The sequence below is a fragment of the Caenorhabditis elegans genome, chromosome V (genome assembly GCF_000002985.6).
Source record: "Caenorhabditis elegans chromosome V".
In the NCBI taxonomy this organism is placed as follows: Eukaryota; Metazoa; Nematoda; class Chromadorea; order Rhabditida; family Rhabditidae; genus Caenorhabditis; species Caenorhabditis elegans.
This window is the reverse complement of record NC_003283.11, coordinates 85,033-104,591: the sequence shown is the minus strand read 5'-3', so window position 1 is coordinate 104,591 and position 19,559 is coordinate 85,033. Positions and strand designations below refer to the sequence as shown.

At 33.9% G+C, this 19,559-nt stretch overlaps 1 protein-coding gene and 3 non-coding genes across 4 annotated transcripts; 2 read left to right on the top strand and 2 right to left on the bottom strand.

The window, feature by feature from the left end:
- Positions 1-527: 527 nt before the first annotated feature.
- rps-27 (Small ribosomal subunit protein eS27) lies at positions 528-1,198 on the top strand. Its single transcript, NM_001383266.2, has 2 exons — positions 528-681; positions 997-1,198. Exons 1-2 carry the CDS (start codon positions 556-558, stop codon positions 1,120-1,122), a joined length of 252 nt encoding a protein of 83 aa, NP_001370756.1. The 5' UTR covers positions 528-555; the 3' UTR covers positions 1,123-1,198.
- An 899-nt stretch (positions 1,199-2,097) lies between these two features.
- Positions 2,098-2,118, bottom strand: 21ur-15058. Its single transcript, NR_068568.1, has one exon.
- A 14,641-nt stretch (positions 2,119-16,759) lies between these two features.
- F56E10.6 lies at positions 16,760-16,836 on the bottom strand. Its single transcript, NR_068566.1, has one exon. It is a non-coding gene; the product is annotated as an Unclassified non-coding RNA F56E10.6 (non-coding RNA).
- F56E10.7 lies at positions 16,760-16,836 on the top strand. Its single transcript, NR_068567.1, has one exon. It is a non-coding gene; the product is annotated as an Unclassified non-coding RNA F56E10.7 (non-coding RNA).
- Positions 16,837-19,559: the final 2,723 nt, after the last annotated feature.

Sequence of the window (19,559 nt, the reverse complement as noted above, 5' to 3'; positions counted from 1 at the left end):
CAACTGTTTTCCCGATTTTTTCGATATTTTTTTCAGGTTTTTAGTTAGAAAAGTATATAAAAATTGCATTATTTGTAGTTTTCGCTCGTAATTTGTGATAGAAAACGGCCAATTTGCCTAGATTTGTGATTCTACCAAGTGGAATTTTTGGGAAAATATCAATATTCCACGATTTTTATTCAAATCATAACGTTTCGAAATTATCAGCTTAAATAAAACTAAAATAAATAATAAAATACTAAAAACCCTGAATTTCTCGGTTCTCGGTTCAGCTTGAGTTCGTTCTATACACGTTATCGATTTTTGTCATTTCGTTTAATCATGGGTTTTGATTCATTTTAAATATGAAATTTGATTTATTCCTCGTTTCGAAGTTGGTTTGTCTTGTCCGGCCGGTAAACAAATGTTATTAAAAAAATAATAAATTTCGAAATTTTTCGTAATGTTCCGCAATCGTGTTTTTCCGTTTATCTCGTCTTCCCTTCTTTCAAATATACTATTTATTTTCTCAATTCACATATTTTCAGCCAGCCCCGCTCAACAAGTGGAATAAAAATGCCTTTGGCCGTTGACCTTCTTCACCCAGAGCCACAAAGGGAGATCAGATGCCACAAGCTTAAGCGTCTTGTTCAACACCCAAACTCCTACTTCATGGACGTTAAGTGCTCGGGATGCTTCAAGGTAAGATTGAGCCTATGTGCTTAATAGCTGTTCATGAAAATTTGTTGTTTCAAAAGTTTTTGTGCGACAAACCGCCCGTTTTCTGAGATTGAACGATTCTTGTATTCAACTTGTTAAATCTCAACATCTAATGCTCCGAGAAGTAGCCATTTTCGTTTACGAAAATTTTCCTTTCAATCATTATTTAGGATTTGCATTTCATGATGATTATGACCTTAATTTCGGTCTATAAATATATTTCTCACGTCAGATATGCTCAAATTCACTTTTTTTCTACCATGCAATTTTCCCATACTAATTCGGTTTTTTTTTCAGATTTCGACCGTCTTCTCGCACGCCACCACCGTCGTCGTCTGCGTTGGATGCAACACCGTCCTCTGCCAGCCAACCCGAGGAAAGGCCAAGCTCACCGAGGGATGCTCCTTCCGCAAGAAGCAATAAGTTTCCCGTAATTGTTACATAAATTGTTATTTCAAATCCTTCCTTTTTTTGGTTGAAAGAAAAACAATGTGATTTTAAAAAAATTTTGTGTGTTCGACTTCCATTTGACAGACATTGAGAAATTGTTTCCTAAATCTGCCAATGAAAGGTAATTGGCGCTTCTCTTCCGTTAGCAATGTCAAACAACTGGATCATTGGCTGTCTCGTCTCTGGTAATGAGGGTGAAAACGGGGGTCGTAATGCCATTTCAATTGGCAAGGTACTTGCTTCTGGCTAGCAATTTTCAGGTGTTATTCTTGATATTTATTTTTTCAGGATTAGGTTACCGAGTGAAATGAGACCCCCCACTCAATATACGAGTAAATCATTTTCCGCGCATAGGTAATAAGAATAGTAGTGTCTCCCCTCCCTCATCGGAGATTATCAGTGTACTTTTCCACTGATCGCTCCCTCAAATTATCATAATCCTTCCCCACTTTTCTGTACTACTACCTTTTCCCAATCAAACCCAAAACCTTGAAAATAGATGAGTCGGATCACCACCACAAGCTTCTCCTTTACGCCACACTTGAAACAAAAAAGGAGATACAGACGGGTAGGTAATGAGACATGCGGAATAATTAGTACAGTAATTGGGCCCATGTTTCGGGGGGGGGGCAAGATTCGACGACAAGTGTCATATCGAAAGTGCCAAAGTAAATGAGAATACGAATAGGTTGTGGAGAAACCAGAAAAAGCTTGTTTCTTGTTTCTGTGTAGATGCATTTTTTTTTACAAATTTCTTTATAAATGTGATGAAATTTTGAAATTGTTTGATATTTTCCCGAACATTTTATTTTGATTTTTCGATGATCTGAAACGAAAAGTGTTAACCCGGTCTCGAAACGACAATTCTTTGTGGAAAGAGGGTGTGCACCTTTAAATAGGAGTACTGTAGCTTTGAACTTTTCGTTGCTGCGGATCTTTCATGATCAGTTTTTCGTTTAAGAAAATGGATTAAAATTATTAACAAAAAATTGTCGTGTCAAGATCCGGAAACACAAAATTGCGGATCGCGCAACATATTTGACGCGCAAAATATCTCGTAGCGAAAACTACAGTAATTCTTTAAATGGCTACTGTAGTGCTTTTGCCGATTTACGGGCCTTGATATCGAAATGAATTAAAATAATAAACACATTTATAGATGGAATATTAAAATGAAGCAAAAAAAACAAATAAAATAATATGAAGAAATGAAGGAAAACCTCATTTAAAAAATTAATGTAGTTTTCGCTACGAGATATTTTGCGCGTCAAATATGTGGCGCAATACGCATTCTCAGAATTTTGTGTTCCCGTAATATATTTTTATTCCGAAAAATTCAAAAATTTCGACAAATGAGATAGCCTCTCCTCTGGAGCATCCCTCCCATTGTGTTTACCCGATTCTTCTCAGTTTCCATTTTTCTTCCGCGTTAGAAAAACATCCGTTTCCATATGGCAAAACCCGTAAAACTTTCTCTCAATTTCTTTCTTTCTCAAATATTTCTGTAGCAAACCGAAACCAGTGGAGTATTGGCATTAAGCCAAAGTGCGCGTAATCCGAAAATTTGAATACACGCGCAGGCAGACGTGCTTTTGAAATTCCGAATATCATGATATTTATGTGATGCCGCTTGAGTATTTTTTCTTTGAAATTTACAACTTCAAATAGAGTATCCAGCCAAAAAAATTAGATTTTTTTAAAAACATAGCTTATACTTTTTAAAAACTTTGAACATTTTTCCGAACATACAGTCCATTTTTCTCCACTTCTGCGACTTTAAAGGTGTGTCGCGCGCAACCCATTGGTCTCGCCACGCTCTTCAAAAATCAATGGATGGCGCGTTAGTGCACCGCCTTTAAAGTCGTAGAAGTGGAAAAAAGAGCACTTTTAATTTGCTGAGATTTTTTCGAGTTAATTTTTTATAAGCGTATTTTCAAAAAAAACATGTAAATCGTCAAAATTTCGGTTTTCCGATTTTACCGAAAAATTTAAATTCTGTAATTTTTATTACCCAGACGGGAAATTTTGCGATTTTTGCGCCAAACATACGGTATCCGGTCTCACCGCGACAATTTTTTGTTCTAGTTAGTTAAATTCAAAAAGTGTGCACCTTTAAAGAGTACTGTAGTTTCAACTGTTGCCGCTATTTTCGCGCCAGAAAGTAGGCATTCTCATAAACTGATAGTTTTATAATATCTACTGATTCACATGGTGTCAGAGTGTCCTGTTTCTGTTTCATCTTCGCACGTCAGAAAGTCCCATTTCGCTTTGATCTTCGAAAAATGCGGAAGGAGAGGCGCAGACATCTAAAATGATTTCGCATGGTTAAAAACGTGCTGACGTGACAATTTTTCCGGGAAAAATTCCCGCATTTTTTGTAGATGAATCCGCAATGAGACAGCTTGACACCACGAGGCACCACCGAAAGGAGAACAGGTGAAAAAGGAGAATTTCGAAAAGGAGAATTACGAAAACGAGAACGACGAAAAGGAGAACAACGAAAAGGAGAACAACCAAAAGGAGAACGACGAAAAGGAGAACACAAAACCCCGCCCATTTTTCCGTGCCGTGCGCAAGTTTTTGCTGAAACTTCTGCAAATTTTAAATTTCAAACGAAACAACGAAGCTCCGAAATAACGCATTCGTGATAAACAACACGCGATACGTTATTTCGGAGCTTCGTTGTTTCGCTTGAAAATTAAAATTTGCAGAAGTTTCAGCAAAAACTTGCGCACGGCACGGAAAAATGGGCGGGGTTTTGTGTTCTCCTTTTCGTCGTTCTCCTTTTGGTTGTTCTCCTTTTCGTTGTTCTCCTTTTCGTCGTTCTCCTTTTCGTAATTCTCCTTTTCGAAATTCTCCTTTTTCACCTGTTCTCCTTTCGGTGGTGCCTCGACACCACGTGTCTACGTAGATCTTCCAAAATGCGGGAGTTTAGCCGCAGACTTCCCAACTGATTTCGCATGGTTAAGAACGTGCTGACGTCAAATTCCCGCATTTTTAAAGATCAACCCGTAATGGGACAGCCTGACACCACGTGTTAATTTACTTAAGTTATTAAAAAAATTAATGCGTTTGTTGTCGATAAACTATGAAAAATCGATGAAAATTCCACAAATTGAAATTACAGTACTTCTCTTTAAAGGCACACACCTTCTCGCATTTGCCAAACATTTATCGTGTCGAGACCAGTATTCAGGCTAAGGCCTAGTATAAACAATGTCCCGTATCGTTTTTTGTTTATATCCGGCGCCATCCGCGTATCCTTTCATGTCAAAAAATATATCGGGTCAAAATCCGACGAAAATTTTTCTAGGCTTGTTGTCTGTATGTTTTTTTTTCCTCAATTTTGCTCTCTCGCCCTGTCTTTGAAATGAGCAAACATAAAGTAAACATTTGACCGTTGGAGGAGAAGGTAGATAGAGAGCGGCAATATACGAATAAGGAGCCGTTTTTTGTGTTGCTCAACAGAGACTGTCATTCCGAGAAGACATGTGTCGGAAATACACTAAGAAGGAGCGAAACGCGAGAAGAAGCAGAAAGAAAAAAAAAGAGATTCTACACAGAGAGACACACCTGAACCTTTGATTCAATCGCGTTTCGAGTTTTGACGATTTTTCAACGAATTTTGATTTTGACGCCTGCCTGCCTATCGCCTATTTTCTGTATTTTGGCGTAAATTCCGTTGAAGTTTGATCTACGGTATTTAGACGCAGACTTCTCAATTAATTTCGCATGGTTAAAAACGTGCTGACGTCACATTTTTCTCTTCGAATAAATTCGCAATTTTCGTAGATCAAACGGTAATGGGACATCCTGACCAGGTGTGATTCGAAAAGATTTGTAATACTGAGTTTTACTGGAAGTTGTTAACTTTTTGTTAAAAAATATGTTTTTTTCTGGATTTTTTGAAAATTTTCCGACTGTAGTTTATTTTTTGATGAAATCTCGAAAATTTCCGATAACTCTGTAATGTTTATAAAATGTTTGAAGTTTTTCAAAAAATTGAAAAAAAAAATCTGGCACACCTATGACACACACCTCAACCTTCGATTCAATATGACGATTTTTCAACGAATTTTGGTCATGGCGCCTGCCTACCTACCGCCTATTTTCTGTATTTTTGGTGTTTTTTGCTTACTTCTCAAACTATAGAATATTCGTCGTAATTTTACAGATATTTTCGAAAGTTTTCTGATTTTCTGGTAATTTTCGATAAATTATAATTTTTCCTGAATTTTCTGAAAACTCCCCAAAACTTTTCAATGTTTTTTTTTGATAGTGAATAATTGTTTCTGGAATTTTTAAAATTTTTCTAAATTTTTTTGGCCATCCTGTAGCGTATTTTCAATCCTGGAAGTTATCAGAACTTTTTTTTTAAGTTTAGAACTTTTTTGGAATCTATTTCTTTCAGATAACTTTTAAAAAGTTTAAATTTTTTGAATAAAATCCAGAAAATTATCTTGAAAGTTTCAAAACAAGTTTTGAGGTTTTTTCTGAAATTTTAGATATTTTCGTATAATTTTAGAACATCCTGAACTTTTTCTGGACAATTTATTAAATTTAAAAAAAAATTCTATAACTTTTCCTGAATTTGTGGGAACTTTCAATAACTGTGGGACTTTTTGAAAATAACATTTTTAAAATATCTTTCCTGTTGATCCCGCTGAACTCAATCTCAATTTTTTCATTCACGGACTCAAAATTTTTCTTTCAACGTCACAGTGTACAGTGTGACTAACTATTCTGTTTACAATTCCAAATACCTTGATATATAAGCTATTCCGCGGATCCGTGGTGTTCCTTGGAGCTTAAAATACCTTATTCGTTTTTTTTGCTTGAAATGACAGTTCATATACCCTAATGACCGAATATAACTGTAAACGATAAACAATTTTTTAAAGGTGGAGTAGCGCCAGTGGGGATTTTGTCTAAATACACTTATAATGATCCAAAACAACCAAATATCATAATAAAACACTCCAAAAAATTTTAGATTTTTCATAATTTCCAGTCAAAGTTTGGCAAGTTGCCAAAATTTTGAAAAATATGAGCTTTTGAGGAAGTTTAAAGAAATGTCGCATGTTTCGACCCCTACAATGTTTTAATACAAATAATTTAAGCAAAATTAAAACATAAAAAGTGTTTAAAAAAATTTTTTCTGGTCGACTTCCAAAATTATGAGTGGCAAAAACTGAGTAATTGCCACTCTTTGACAGTAAATAAAAAATTTGCAAAAAGTTTTTGAAAAGTTTTATCATGATATTTGGCCATTTTTGGACTAAAGGAGTGGCTTTTAACAATTTCCAAACTGGTGCTACTCCACCTTTAAATTGATTTTTTTCAATTTTGCAAATATCAAAGAAACGTCCGAAATAAATGAGGAGTAGCGCCAGTAGGAAAAGTGTTAAAAAACTATTCCAATGGTGCCAAAATGACCGAATATCATAATGAAACTTTTCAAATTTTCGAAATTTGTTTTAATTATTGTCAAAAAGTGACAGTTTTTGCCACTCAAAATTTTGGAAGTCGGTCCAAAAAAACAACTAATTTTCCTACATTTTTTATACTTTAATATTGTTTCAATGATTCCTATGACAACATTGTCGGTTCAAAACATCGGATATTGCTTTGGATTTCCTCAAAAAAGTGTATCAAAATTTTGACAGTTTGCCATTGAAAAAAATCCTCTCCCATCCATCTGGGACTAAGCCCAAAATCGACATCGATGATGGTTTCTTCCTCGTTTCTAAATGAAGCGTGGCTCTGAAGATGCGTGATAAACTGAACCCAATCCATACATCTCCCCATCGTGTTCTATTTGTTGTCACCTACTACGTGTACAGGTACAACAATACGCTTCCCCCTCCTCTCTCAACCAACCAGTTCATCCTCTCACTGTCATCGGCCTGCGTGTATGTGCTTGACGCTTGACAATCCATCCATCCAACCATGTACACATAGTCACTGACACTTTTTTTTGTTGCTGCTGCTGTTTGTGATGCAGCATGCGCAACTCTTTCGATCTCTGCGCTTCTAGCGTTCGGTGATTTCCTACGCAATCGGTTTGAAGGGGGAGGAGGTGCGAAAGAGGATGGACCTGATGAATAGAAAAGACAAGTAGCCACAAAAAACCAGGAGATCACATAGTTCATATCTATTTTTTTTGTAGGGCTTTGCAAGCTTTTGGAATTTTAAAGAAATATCTTGTTAGGCCTATCAAATTTAAAAAAAACGCTGGGAGATAAAATTTTTAACTGTATCATTTCAACAGGGAATGCAAACATCAGTTTGTCGAATAATTTTTACGAGAATCTCAGAAATACTTTTTTTTAAATCAAAATAAATTTTTATATCAGCAATATATTTCAAAGTTGAAAAAAGGTACTTAAAAATTGCAAAAAAAGTTAAAAAACTTTCGAGAAAATGTCTCAAATTGTTCAAAACGTTTACCCAAAATGTTAATGTTTTTGGGAATTTTCAAGATTTTCAAAATTTATGCTTATAAATTTCCAAATATTCCAGAACAAAGCGAAACATTATTGACAGTTTCCAGAATTAAAAAAAAAAACTTTGAAATTCCACAAAAAATAAAATGCGGTAAATAGGCGATAGGCAGGCGCGTAGGCAGCCAGGTAGAAGGTATATCATGGAATTTTCATCCTTTCAAGTTGAATTCCTTCCACTTCACCACCTCTGCATTGTTTTTCGATCATTGCCTAATTTTCGGCGCTCAAAAAACCTTCTAATCTTCAACCCAAATACCAATTGAACCACCACAAATTTCCCCATGATATTTCTCCAATAATCCTTGCCAAATTGCGTGTGAAAACGTGCTTTTCGGGTAGAGAGGGGTACTGACCAAGTTTTCCGCGCCGCGCCGGTAGTGGCTCCTCCGAGACAGAGCAACAAGCCGAGCGGTAAACATTAGTAGTAGGCGATTGGCGCGAAAAAATGATGAAGAAAAGACATGTTAGGTTTCAACACAGAGTCGTTTTTTGGCCTTCAGTTTTCTTTTTTTTCCTCCATTTTTCTAATGCTCATTGAGCAGCAACCTTTGATTGCAGTACATCTCTTAATTATTTTTATCACAATTTATAAAGATTTTTTGAAAACGAAAAATTTCTTTGCCAAAATTCCAAAATTTTCAATATTTTTTTGAATTTTTTTTTCTGTAAATTCGGAAAATTTTTTTGATTTTTGCTTATTAGGGAATTTTTTTTCTCGGAAAATGTTAAGTTTAAAAAAGTTCCTGAAAAAAAAAAGAAATATAATTGAAAAGTTTTGAGTTTTCGATTTTCCGATTTCTTGTTTTTCTGAATCCTAAAAAGATTCCCATATTTTTTGCTCATTGTGCATCTGCATTATAAATTTGTGATAAACCTCTAATTGTAGTGCACTTCATGATTTCTCACTTGTTTTTTTTTTCATTTTATTAAAGAAAAAATTCCGGGAAATTTTAACTTTATTTTTATTCAGAAAAGAAATGCAAAATCTTTGCAATATTCGAAAATCGGAAAATTTTGAATTTTCTTGAAATTCGATAAATAGAGAACATTTTCAGAAGTCTGTACCAAAAAATGTTCTAATTCCAAAATGTTGAATTAATTCAAACTTAAAAAGTTCCGAAAACTTTTGTTAAAACGAAAAACCTTTTTTAAAACTTCAGAAAAAAAAATTGAAACGGAAAAAAAAATCGTTTTTTAGTGTGTCTGATTTTTCCGCAAAATATGTTTTTTTTTAAATGTTTAAAATTCAGGCAGGAGGTAGGTTTGGAGCCATAAAGATATTCTTATCCGCCTAATTTTAAGGTTAACCTCTGTTTGTAAAATGTCATGGCATGTTTACCATTCTCCTTCTAACCCCAATGTCCAAAATCCACATTAAAAGAACATCCGAACTTTCAATTTCTCTACCAAAAAAATGCGGAGGTCTTCCAATTTTAGGATAAGCCTACTGTTTACTTTCATGACCATCATCATCATCATTATTACTTCTACGACCTTTTTATTTTCCAAAAAAAAAAAACTATAAAAATAGTCTAGCAGTCGTAAACGGCCTACACCTACCCCTTCTTTTATTCAAATATAAATTTTATATTGTTCGTTCTGGTAATCGGTTTTTTTTTCGAATTTCATGATTTCCCGCCACCGCCGCCCGCCCGCCATTTTTGAAGGACACACTGATCTTTGGCGGCGTCTATAGCCAGCAATTAATATGAGGCTAACCACAATTTTTGAAAATTCATCGAAATGTTTGTAGTCGTCGATTTTACAAAAAAAGAGCTATTAAAACTCAATATCAGAAAATAAAATGGAAATTTTTTAGTTCTTACTATTAGTTCGTAGTTCATAGTTTATAGTTTGTAGTTCGTAGTTTGTAGTTTGTAGTTTGTAGTTTGCAGTTGGGGTTTATAGTTTTTAATAATTCTGTTTGCATTTGTAGTCTGAAAATTGTTTCGGTAAATTTGGAAATGCGACAATCTTCATGAAGTTTACGCTTTGTAGTTTATAAATGATGAGAGTAGTTTGTAGTTTGTAGTATAAAAATGTCCTTTGTAGTTCTTAACCTTAATTTTCAAAAACCTTACTTTTGGATATTGCAAAAACTATAATTTTTACAAAAAATAAAAAAAAAGATTATTTTAGCAACGCTTGAAACTTGACATTTTCTGGTTACTGCAGAGGTTGTGTTTAAAAATTTTTCCTATTTGAATTACAAAAATGTTCGAAGTTCGATCAACTGACTCATTGCGGATTAAAGTCCAAAGTATGAGGTTTTTAAGGCGTTTAAACGATGATTCAGTGTAAATTACTAGAATGTACTTGAATCAATTCATTCTCGTGTTTAACAATTTTTATACGCTCTAGTAAACAAATATTACTCAATTTATATTAAAACTTTTAGAAATAAGGAAAATTAAGAATTACCTAAACATACAAATACGAGAAATCTGAGTCCTGAAGCTGCCAAAATAATCATTGAAGGTTAATAGCAAGTTCCTAATTCGAAGCCTATTCAAAATTACCCCGTCAAAGATCAGGAACAGTAAGTGTGCAAACATTGAGCACGTTCCTATAGATTTCCTTATTTGGGAAAAAGGGAACAGGACCAGCGTGTTTGTAGTTGGGTAGATAACTAGTTACCTAACCACTGATTGAAGCTCTGGAAAAACTCATTCCACTCTCTTGTAATTCCTATTCAGTTTAGAGAACTTGTAACACCCCTCAACTTGCCAGTTTTTGCCCCCAATTTTGAAACATTCAACGTTTTATAAAAAGTTATCACTAATTTTATTCCAATTGGTAACATTTTCCTTTCTCCACTGTTTCGACCTTGGTGAAGCCTTCATTATAATTCTTTTTTTTCTATATTTTATAAATCCCCCTTCCTCAGAAATCTTTGTTAATTCAGTGGACGTCCCCACTAAACATCTTCAGCTTCAAGGCAAGGAGGTGCCTTAGAACGCCTCCAAGGAAAGTCGACCTCTCCGTTCTTTTTGAACTTCTCGGATTCCTTGAAATCAAACACTGTTTCCTACCACACATCACCATCCAAAAATGGCGTCATACTGATCATACTTCTTCCGAACCTTCTAATCCTTCCAATTTTCCAAAAAGACTATTATTTTTGCAAAGTGACCAACACATGTGACACACACGCACACATCATTCTTACCCTAATCCCAAGAAATGTGTGTACCATCTGTTGTCCCGTGTGCCCCCGAAATACCATAATTGGTCTCGGGCCTTGGGCGCCTGCATGGCTGATCATGAATCAAAGGCTCCACCCCTTCTGGAAGTGGGCCCTCATTTTGTGGCAAGGTGGCCTGGATGAGAAGGTTGTCAATTCGATTTTTGGCTGATTTTGATATTTAAAAATAAATTTTTGGTGGTATTTTCAATTCCAGCAATTTGCCGGAAATTTTTAGAGGGGTTTTTTTATTAGACGGAAACATTTAAAACTGCGCCTTTTGAAATTTTTTCCCGTTTTCTTTAAACATTTTCATAGAACTTGCTTACTTTTCAAAATAGATGTAGGAACATTCATAGAATGTGCACAATTTTGCCGATTGAAATTGAAACTGTGAAATTTCCGGAAAAAATGTGCAACCACAATTTGCCAAAAATTTTCGGCATTTGCCGATTTGCCGATTTGCCGGAAACTTTCATTTTCGGCAAATTGCCGATTTGCCGCTTTCCCGAAAAAAATCGTTTGCCGCCCACCCCTGGTTTAAATTAACGGAAAATTGATAATCAAGAAATTTTAACACGTAATAAGTAACAAGAAAAAAAAAATTAAAATTGTTTCGATTTTCGGCAATTTCAGCAAACATCTTTTTCCAACCAATGGCAATTTGGCAATTTTTTCGAAAAGAAAGGTTTCCGGCAAGTGTACAAACCGGCGAACTGCCGATTTGCCGCAATTTTTCAAAAAATGTCAAAATGACACAGTTTTAGGTGTGTCCGTTTTATAAAACAAATCCCTCTAAAAATTCCGGTAAACGGCGAACGGCAAATCGGCAATTTACCACAAATTAAAAATTCCGGCAAATCGGCAAACCGGCTGTTCTGTTCTATATAACTCGCAACCACTGTATTCACCTGCTCCATCTATCTCTAACAATTCTCACTATGGCCCCGGTGCCCCGGCACATTACAATCAAAGTTGGTTCAGGAAGGTCATCTTTTCCCAGTCTCTTTTTCCGTCCGTACCGCCCATGCCGTTTCTTTGTATAAATTCATCCGTCCACTCTATGATGATCATTATGAATAGAGGCGACACCTCATGAAAAACGACGGGAAAAAAGGCTAAGCAGGAAAGGGTCAAGGGCTACCAGTTAGCTGGGCTTAAGTGGATTTTGGTCAGGTGCTTGTGCCTGCCTAATTCTTGCCTGCCTTTTGCCTGCCCACCAAATTTTTCTACACGTTGGTATGAGCCGTGTTTTGCAGCGCCCGACAATTTCTGGGTTCGGTGACTGTAGCTTGTCGTCCCCCGACAGACATAATTTGCCTTGAAGGCAGGCAGGCAGGCATTTCAATGCCTACGCTAATTTTTTAAAACTGAATAAAAGAAAAAAGAATAAAATGACTCACCTAACCTCCTTATCAGTCGCTCAGGAAAAAAATGCGTAGGCGAAGTAGGTATTACCGTTCCTAGTGTTGACTAACATCTGGTTTTTTTTCGTACTATGTTTTTTTTTCAAATTTGGAAACAAAAAATCCTGTAAATACTTTTATAATTTCTTTTTTAATTTTTGGTTTGGACACAAATATTAATTTTGAAATTTCTGAATTTTTTTCTCGCGCCCTGTTTTGCACCATTTTTTAAATATTTGCAGTAAATTTCTTTTTTTTTGACATTTTCGTTGCCAAAAAAAGAAGACAATTTGCCGATTTGCCGAATTTGCCACCCATTCCTGGTGTAAATTTTTCGAATTTCGTGGGGTGTTTTAAATGTCGCTTCTGTACTGGCAATTTTTGAGATTTTTGAGAACAGTAATACCTTTTTTTTTTTTGCAATTTCTCATTATTTTTCTTATTGACACGCACGAAATAATTCGAATTTACGTTAAAGATAATGTTTTTTTTTGAAAAAAAAGCCAAAAGTACAACTGAAAAATATCTGTTGTGTGGTCCTGTGTACACCACAAGATATATTTTATTTATAGTTTGATCTATTCCGCCTGCCTGCCGGCATGTTGTGACCAAGGGTGTCATTTTTCGATTTTTCGATTTTTTCGATTTTTCGATGTTTTTCAGTGAAAATCGAAAAATCGAAAAATTGAAAATCGAAAAACGAAATTTTTCGATTTTTCGATTTTCAAAAACCGAAAAATCGAAAAATTTTCGATTTTTCGATTCCCTGGAAAATCGAAAAATCAAAAAAAAATGTTCAGAAAATTAACCATAAAATATGATTTTTATCTAATTTTGCTTATATTTATAAGAAAAAACATACTAATTTTCTATAAAAAGAAGGATAATGGTCAAAATATTAAGCTAATATTGGAAAAATCGAACATTTTTTCGAAAAATCGAAAAATTGAAAAAACGAAAAACAAAATTTTTCGATTTTTCGATTTTTCAAAATTCGAAAAATCGAAAAATTTTCGTTTTTCGATTTTCTGAAAAAATCGAAAATTTGACACCCTTGGTTGTGACCTCTTCCCGCTTGCTCCATGAGTGTCCATCTCTCTTTCTCCTAATTGGTGCTTTCTAGACACTTTCAATTTTTAGATAGCATTTATTTCTGATCTCTAAAAGTTTATACGCTGAAAATTTAATAGCACATCAGTTTATTTCAAAATAATGGTATTGGTTAGACTTTCAAAAAAAAAACCCCAAAAGGTAGATTTAAAACAACTTCGATTTTTGGGTTTTCCAAAAAAAAAAATTTAAGAAAATAGAAAAAAAATTCGAAAACTTTTCCATTCACAAAAAACAAATTTTTATGATTTTTTAACGGTATCGTCTTTGCGATTCTTGTACTTTCGATGATTTTTTTAATTAGATGTTTTTGACAGATTTGCGTTTTTCAGCTGAACAAGTCGGGCTTTATTAGTTTTTTTCTTGATTTATCATTGGAAACATAGTTCGATAATTTTTCAGACATTTTCCTATTTAATCTGGGTATTCAGTAAGAAAGTCGCCAAAATTTTCGGCATTCGGCAGTTTTGGCAATTACCATTTGTGGACATTTTCGGCATTTTTCAAGCCTAATTATATTCGGAAATTGAAAAAAAAAGTCACCTTATATTTTGGTATTCGGTTAGTAATTTACTAACAGAAAACGTTCAATCTTTCAAGAATTAAATCAATTTTTTGATTGAAAAGAGAAAATTGTTCAGTAAAACGCATGTTTAGGCTCATAAATCTTCAGAATGTATCAAATTTATTTATTTCCGGCAATCGGCAATTTTGGCACCACTGGCCGAAATTCTGAAACATCGATAAAAAATCGGTAATTTAGAATTTATTTTAACCTTTTTTATGGGAAAACTGCCGGAATTATTTGTCTTTCTCAATTTTTCCTAACTTTTCGCATATTTGAAACATTTCCCCCCTCCTCTCTTCTCGGCAAACCATATGAAGCACCTTCCACTCTTGACACTTCAGTTTTTATCCGTTTGGCTACTCAAATCCGCCTCTTTCCTTTTCTCACGCCGCCCGCCTTTTTTTCGGATTCTTTTTTATTGAATATGTGAAGTTTTGGTTTGTTCTCGACAAGCATCTTTTAGCTATTTTCAATTACTTCTTGTTTGACAAGGAAAAATTATGTTTATCGACTTTTCACTCTGAGATTTTTGAATTTTCAGACTTTTGAACATTTTTAAAAAATTTATGTTTGGTCAAGATTTCCATGTAGGCGCTAAAACGCCTGACCTTAAGGCGACCTCCGCCTGCCTATCGCCTCAAACCGCGTTTTAAAACATATTAATTTTTGAAATTTCGTCAAAGTCCAATACATTCTGAAATTGTTTTTAAACTTTAAATTTCTTTTCCTTTGAGATAAAAAATTGTAAAAATTGAAAAGAATTGTCAAAAAATTTTAAAAATTTCGTTAATCATAGTTGTAAAATTAAATACAATTTGATTTCTAAAAAATAGCCGGTAGACAGGCAAGTAGGCATGAAGTTTCCCAGTAAATGTTTCAGTTTTTCAGCTTTACCACAATGCTCTAAAACATACAATATAATGCCCTAAAAATCTGGAACTTTTTTGCCAAATTTTTTTTGCATAATTTTAAATTGTTCTTTTCCCTTGACTTAACCAATTGTTTTCTAAATATTCAAACTTTCTCGTTTTCTTTTCAAACCGATAATCCCGAGTAGCCCTGCCTGTATTCTGCCAAGGACGTTCCACTTGCCTCGCATGTGGCCAGAGGGCGTGGCAACTTTGATCTTCTGTTTTTACTTTCAGATTCTGCTTTTGATGCTGCTTAACTTTTAATTCATTTCGGATAGTTTAACTTCTCGGGAAACAGAAAATGCATTTGTTTCTATTCCATCATGATTTGTTTACATATCTCGTTTTTCTTTCAGCGGCACGCTTGTTATAGGGGTAGTTAGCTGCCTTTCTGGCAGATCTATGTAGGTAGTTGACATTTTTTAATGATTTTTTAAAGTTTTTCAAAGTCCATACGGAGTATATGGTTGAATATATTTTTATTAGAAAAGCCAAATTTCCTTTAAAAAATTTTTGGCGGTAATTTCAAATTTTCGTTGAAAAATATTGCCGAGTATTTAAAATTTTCTTAGAAAATTTTTGGCGGAAAATTTAAATTTAATGAGAAAATTTTTGGCGGAGAATTGAAATTTTTTGAGAAAAATTTTGGAGGGAAATTCAAATTTTCTGATAAATTTTGTCAGGAACGCCAAATTTCCTTTCAAAAATTTTTGACTGGATATTCTAATTTTCTGAAAAATGTTAGCGGAGAATTCAAATTGTTAGAGAAAACATTTGACGGTACATTCAAATTTTCTTAGAAAAATGCTGGCGGGAATTCAAATTTTTTGAGACTTTTGTTTGGCGGGCAATTCAAATTTGCTGGGATAAAGTTGGGCGGGAGTTTCAAAAAAAAAACTTTGGTGGGATATTAAAAATTTCCGAAAACAAAGTTTCACCGGAGAATTAAAATTTTCTGAAAAAAAAATTCGGCGGGAAGTTCAAACTTTCTGAAAAAAATTGAGTTTCAGAAAAGTCTTGAAGGTTATGAAACTTTCTGGACGCATCATTAAACTGCTAGTGAAACCTGAACAGCTTTTGAAAATTGCCCTCAAATTGCTGGCAGATGGTTTTTTTCAGAGTTTTTCCTTGTAACAAGCAACCAAACTTCTGAATCCTTATCCAGACCCAATTCCCGTGAAGCTTCTTCCTTTTCCCCTTCGAATTCCGCTTCAAAACCCGGCATTTACCATATAATCCATACCTCTGACAGAGTGACCAGCTTCTCTATAAAATCCTCAGCCCAACTTCACACTTCATCCTACTTAATTTCTATTCCTGTGGCGGCTGCCCATTCTTCTTATTCATTTCTTGTAAAATAAGCAGTTAATAAGCGTCGGTAGGTCACACATGAATACGAAAACTTTGTAATTGAAGTTGGTTTTATGTGTAGAGAGAGAGAGAAAAACAATGGAAAAGTTGAGTGAAAACTCGGTAGCGCCTAAATTGGAGATTTTTTTCTTGCTTTTTTTTTAGATTTGCAAACTTTTCTAGAAAGTTTCAAAATTAATTTTAGATATTTCAGGTAGGTTATATTTATTTTTTCGAAAAATAATGTGTTTTACACTGTGAAAACATTTTTCTGAAAATCTAGAAAAAAAAAATCGGAAAGCTTGAAATTTCGAAAAAAACCAAAAAGTTTCAAAAATTGAGAAGTTGTTTTTGAAAATAATTTTTTCTTAATTGAATTTTTTCAAATCCTTCAAAAGTTATTAAAAAATTGGAAAATAAAATTGAAACAATTAAGAGCAAAAAAAAATTCACCAAAAATACAATCGAAAATAAAAAATCATCATAAAATTCCAAAGTTTCAATAAAAACGCTGAAAATCTTAAAATTTCAAAAAATGGCAGGTTTAGGCTTAGGTTTAGGCCTATAGGCCCCAGTTTAGGCTTAGGCTTAGGCTTATGCTTTTGCTTAGGATTAGGCTAAGGTTTGGGCTTATGCTTAGGCGTAGGCTTAGGTTAGTTGAGTTTTTCCATTTCTTAAAAAAGAAAACAATTGTTAACAAATATATAAACTGATGTTTTAACACTCAAAAAATGCTTTAAGTTTCTAAAAAATATTGAAATAATATTTTTTAATTCAAAAAATTTGAAAAATCCAATGATTTGTCGCTTAAAAATATTATTAAATTTTTTTCAAGTCACAAAAATATAAACTTCATAAAACACTCAATAAATGCTTGAAAGTTTTTTTGAAAATTAAAAAAAAAGTCGATGCACCATGTCTCAATTTGTGGGTCTCGGCACGAAAAACCTCCCCCGTTTACTCTCCCGTTTTACCTTGACCATCACTACAGACTGTCTTCTAAAATTTTTTGTCGAGCAATTTTATTTGATTTTGTTATGATCCTCCTCTTCTCCTTTTCTTTTCCTCCTCGTCTCAATTGTTGTTGTTTGTTCAGGAAATACAAGAAACCGGGTGCCCCACCACCACCAGCATTTTTGTTCTTCCACGCATTGATTTCAACTACGAGCTGAATTGGAGGGAAGGGTGCGGCTTATGCATTTCTTTGCTCAATTGTGCTCAATTGAAAAATGAAAACAATTCGAAAATTTTTGTTCGTTTTTTTAACTCAGAACTTTTCGTTAAATACCGTTGCCTCTGCCGTGAAATTTGGTGATGGTTGATTGTTCAGGCAGTAGGTGTGAAAGCAGGCGTAGGTCACATAGGCAGGCATGATTTTAATAGGCAGGCAGGCATGATTTTATGAACCTATTAATAGGCAGGCATGATTTTATGAACCTATTCCAATTTTATTTCTAAAAAGTGAATTTTCTGAAAGGAATATGCATAAATTAAATCTTGAGTGCGCTTCACTTCCGCTTGAGCACCCTTTAAATTTTCAAATTTAGAAAATCTGAAAATAAATTTTCCAGAAACGTTTTTTGTTCTGACGTGTTTTTTTAAAATTTATCTTTTTGAATTTTATTTTTTTGACATTGTTCGGAATTTCTAGCACGCGCTTTGGTATTTTTTGCCCATATTTTAGGCATTTTGGGCACACTTTTTTTTGTATGTGTAGCACATTGTGAGACATTTTTTAGCATAGTAATGCCAATTTTGGGACATTTTTGGCACTTTTAGCCCATTCTGTGGTATTTCAAGCATCTTTTTAAGAAACTTTGTGACATTGTTTTTGGCATTTTTGGGACATATTTGGAACTCTTAAAAGGACATTTTTAGGTATTTTTGGCACATTTTTTCTGGTTCCTCGGGCACATTTTCATGCATTTATTTTGGCATTTTCACCAAATGTTTTTGATCTTTTTTTTTTTAAAGTTAGCCATATTTGAAACATTGTTTTGGAATTTGTCATACATTTTTAAGCATTTTCAGAATTTTTTTGGTATTTTAAGTACATGTCAAGGAATTTTTTTGCAATTTTTTTTTGCATTTTTATTATTTTCAGCTCAATTATTAGCCACTGTTAAGAATTCTGAAGCATTTTTGGCACATTTCAGGGGGTTATTAACATTCTTAAAAATTACGGGAGATAAAATGTTTGGTGCGTTTTTTTCTGGCATTTTTCAAATTTTTGTTTTTGCATTTTTAAACGGAACAGAAAATTGCCAACAAAAAAATAAGGCAGCATGCAGACAGATAGGCCTCCATGCTGCCTTACCTACCTGCATATGAAACCCACTTGATTTTTAAATTCAGTTGATTTTGAGCACTTTTTAATTTGTGTATGTAATTTCAAAAATTGAAAAATTAACGTCTACTCATTAAAACGCAGGAAAAAGTTGCAGAAAAAATTTGGCCACCGATTTATATTCCTCGGCCACAGTTACATCAGTGTACCTAGACTCTATCTCAATTTGGCTCCGCTCTCACAAATGTTGTGTTTTGTTTTCATCACCACAACAGCAACACCTTTTCTCTTTTCAATTTGTCGTACTTTACCCCCCCCCCTGCACTCCTTCCAAAAAGTGTCAAATTTCTCCACAGACACATACTGTTTGTCTGTTCCAGGCCCTTACCTTCTCTAGTACACTCCCCTGCTTCTGGGTGGTGTCTTTTCTCTTTTGACCAAAACATTATGCCAACCGAAGCGCGGTAAACCGTAACCGACACCCGAAACCATAAAGCTTTGCTGATTTTATGCAGATTTATCCCAACAAATTTATAGCTTATTGCCAGATGTTTGGTTTTCCAACAAAAATTTATTGTTAATAATGCCTATAAAAATTGAAAATATGCTGCTAAAATGCCCAAAAATCCTAGTGAAATTTTTCAAATTTTTTTTTGAAATTTTTGACTTTCAGCAAAAAAGTAGTGAAAACTCATTTTACTAGAAGTCGACCAAAAAAAAATTAATTTAAAATTTTTTTCTCCAATTTTAAAAATTTTAAATTTTAAAAATTTTAAAACTATTTTTATTAGAATATTCCCAGGCTTCAACCCTGCAGAAATGCTTAAAATTTTTAAAAATTCGGCAGTTTTTGAAAAAAAAACTCAACTCTTTGAAACAATGGGAGTACTGTTAATGACTACTGTTTCGTTTTTTTTGAAAACCAGATGTTTGGTTTTCCAACAAAAATTTATTTTTAGTGGTAGGAAAAATCCAAAAATCATAGTAAAACTTTTCAAAAAATGTTAGAATTTTTTTTTGTAATTTACAGTAAAAAGTAGTGGGAAAATCCTGATTTTTTCCAAATTTTAATGATTTTTTAATTAGTT

What these genes read in the sequence shown, in the direction of transcription:
- rps-27 (NM_001383266.2), top strand. Translation starts at nt 556, where the DNA reads ATGCCTTTGGCCGTTGACCTTCTTCACCCAGAGCCACAAAGGGAGATC. An exon ending in AGTGCTCGGGATGCTTCAAG is followed by an intron (nt 682 to 996) that starts GTAAGATTGAGC and finishes TTTTTTTTTCAG; the next exon opens with ATTTCGACCGTCTTCTCGCA.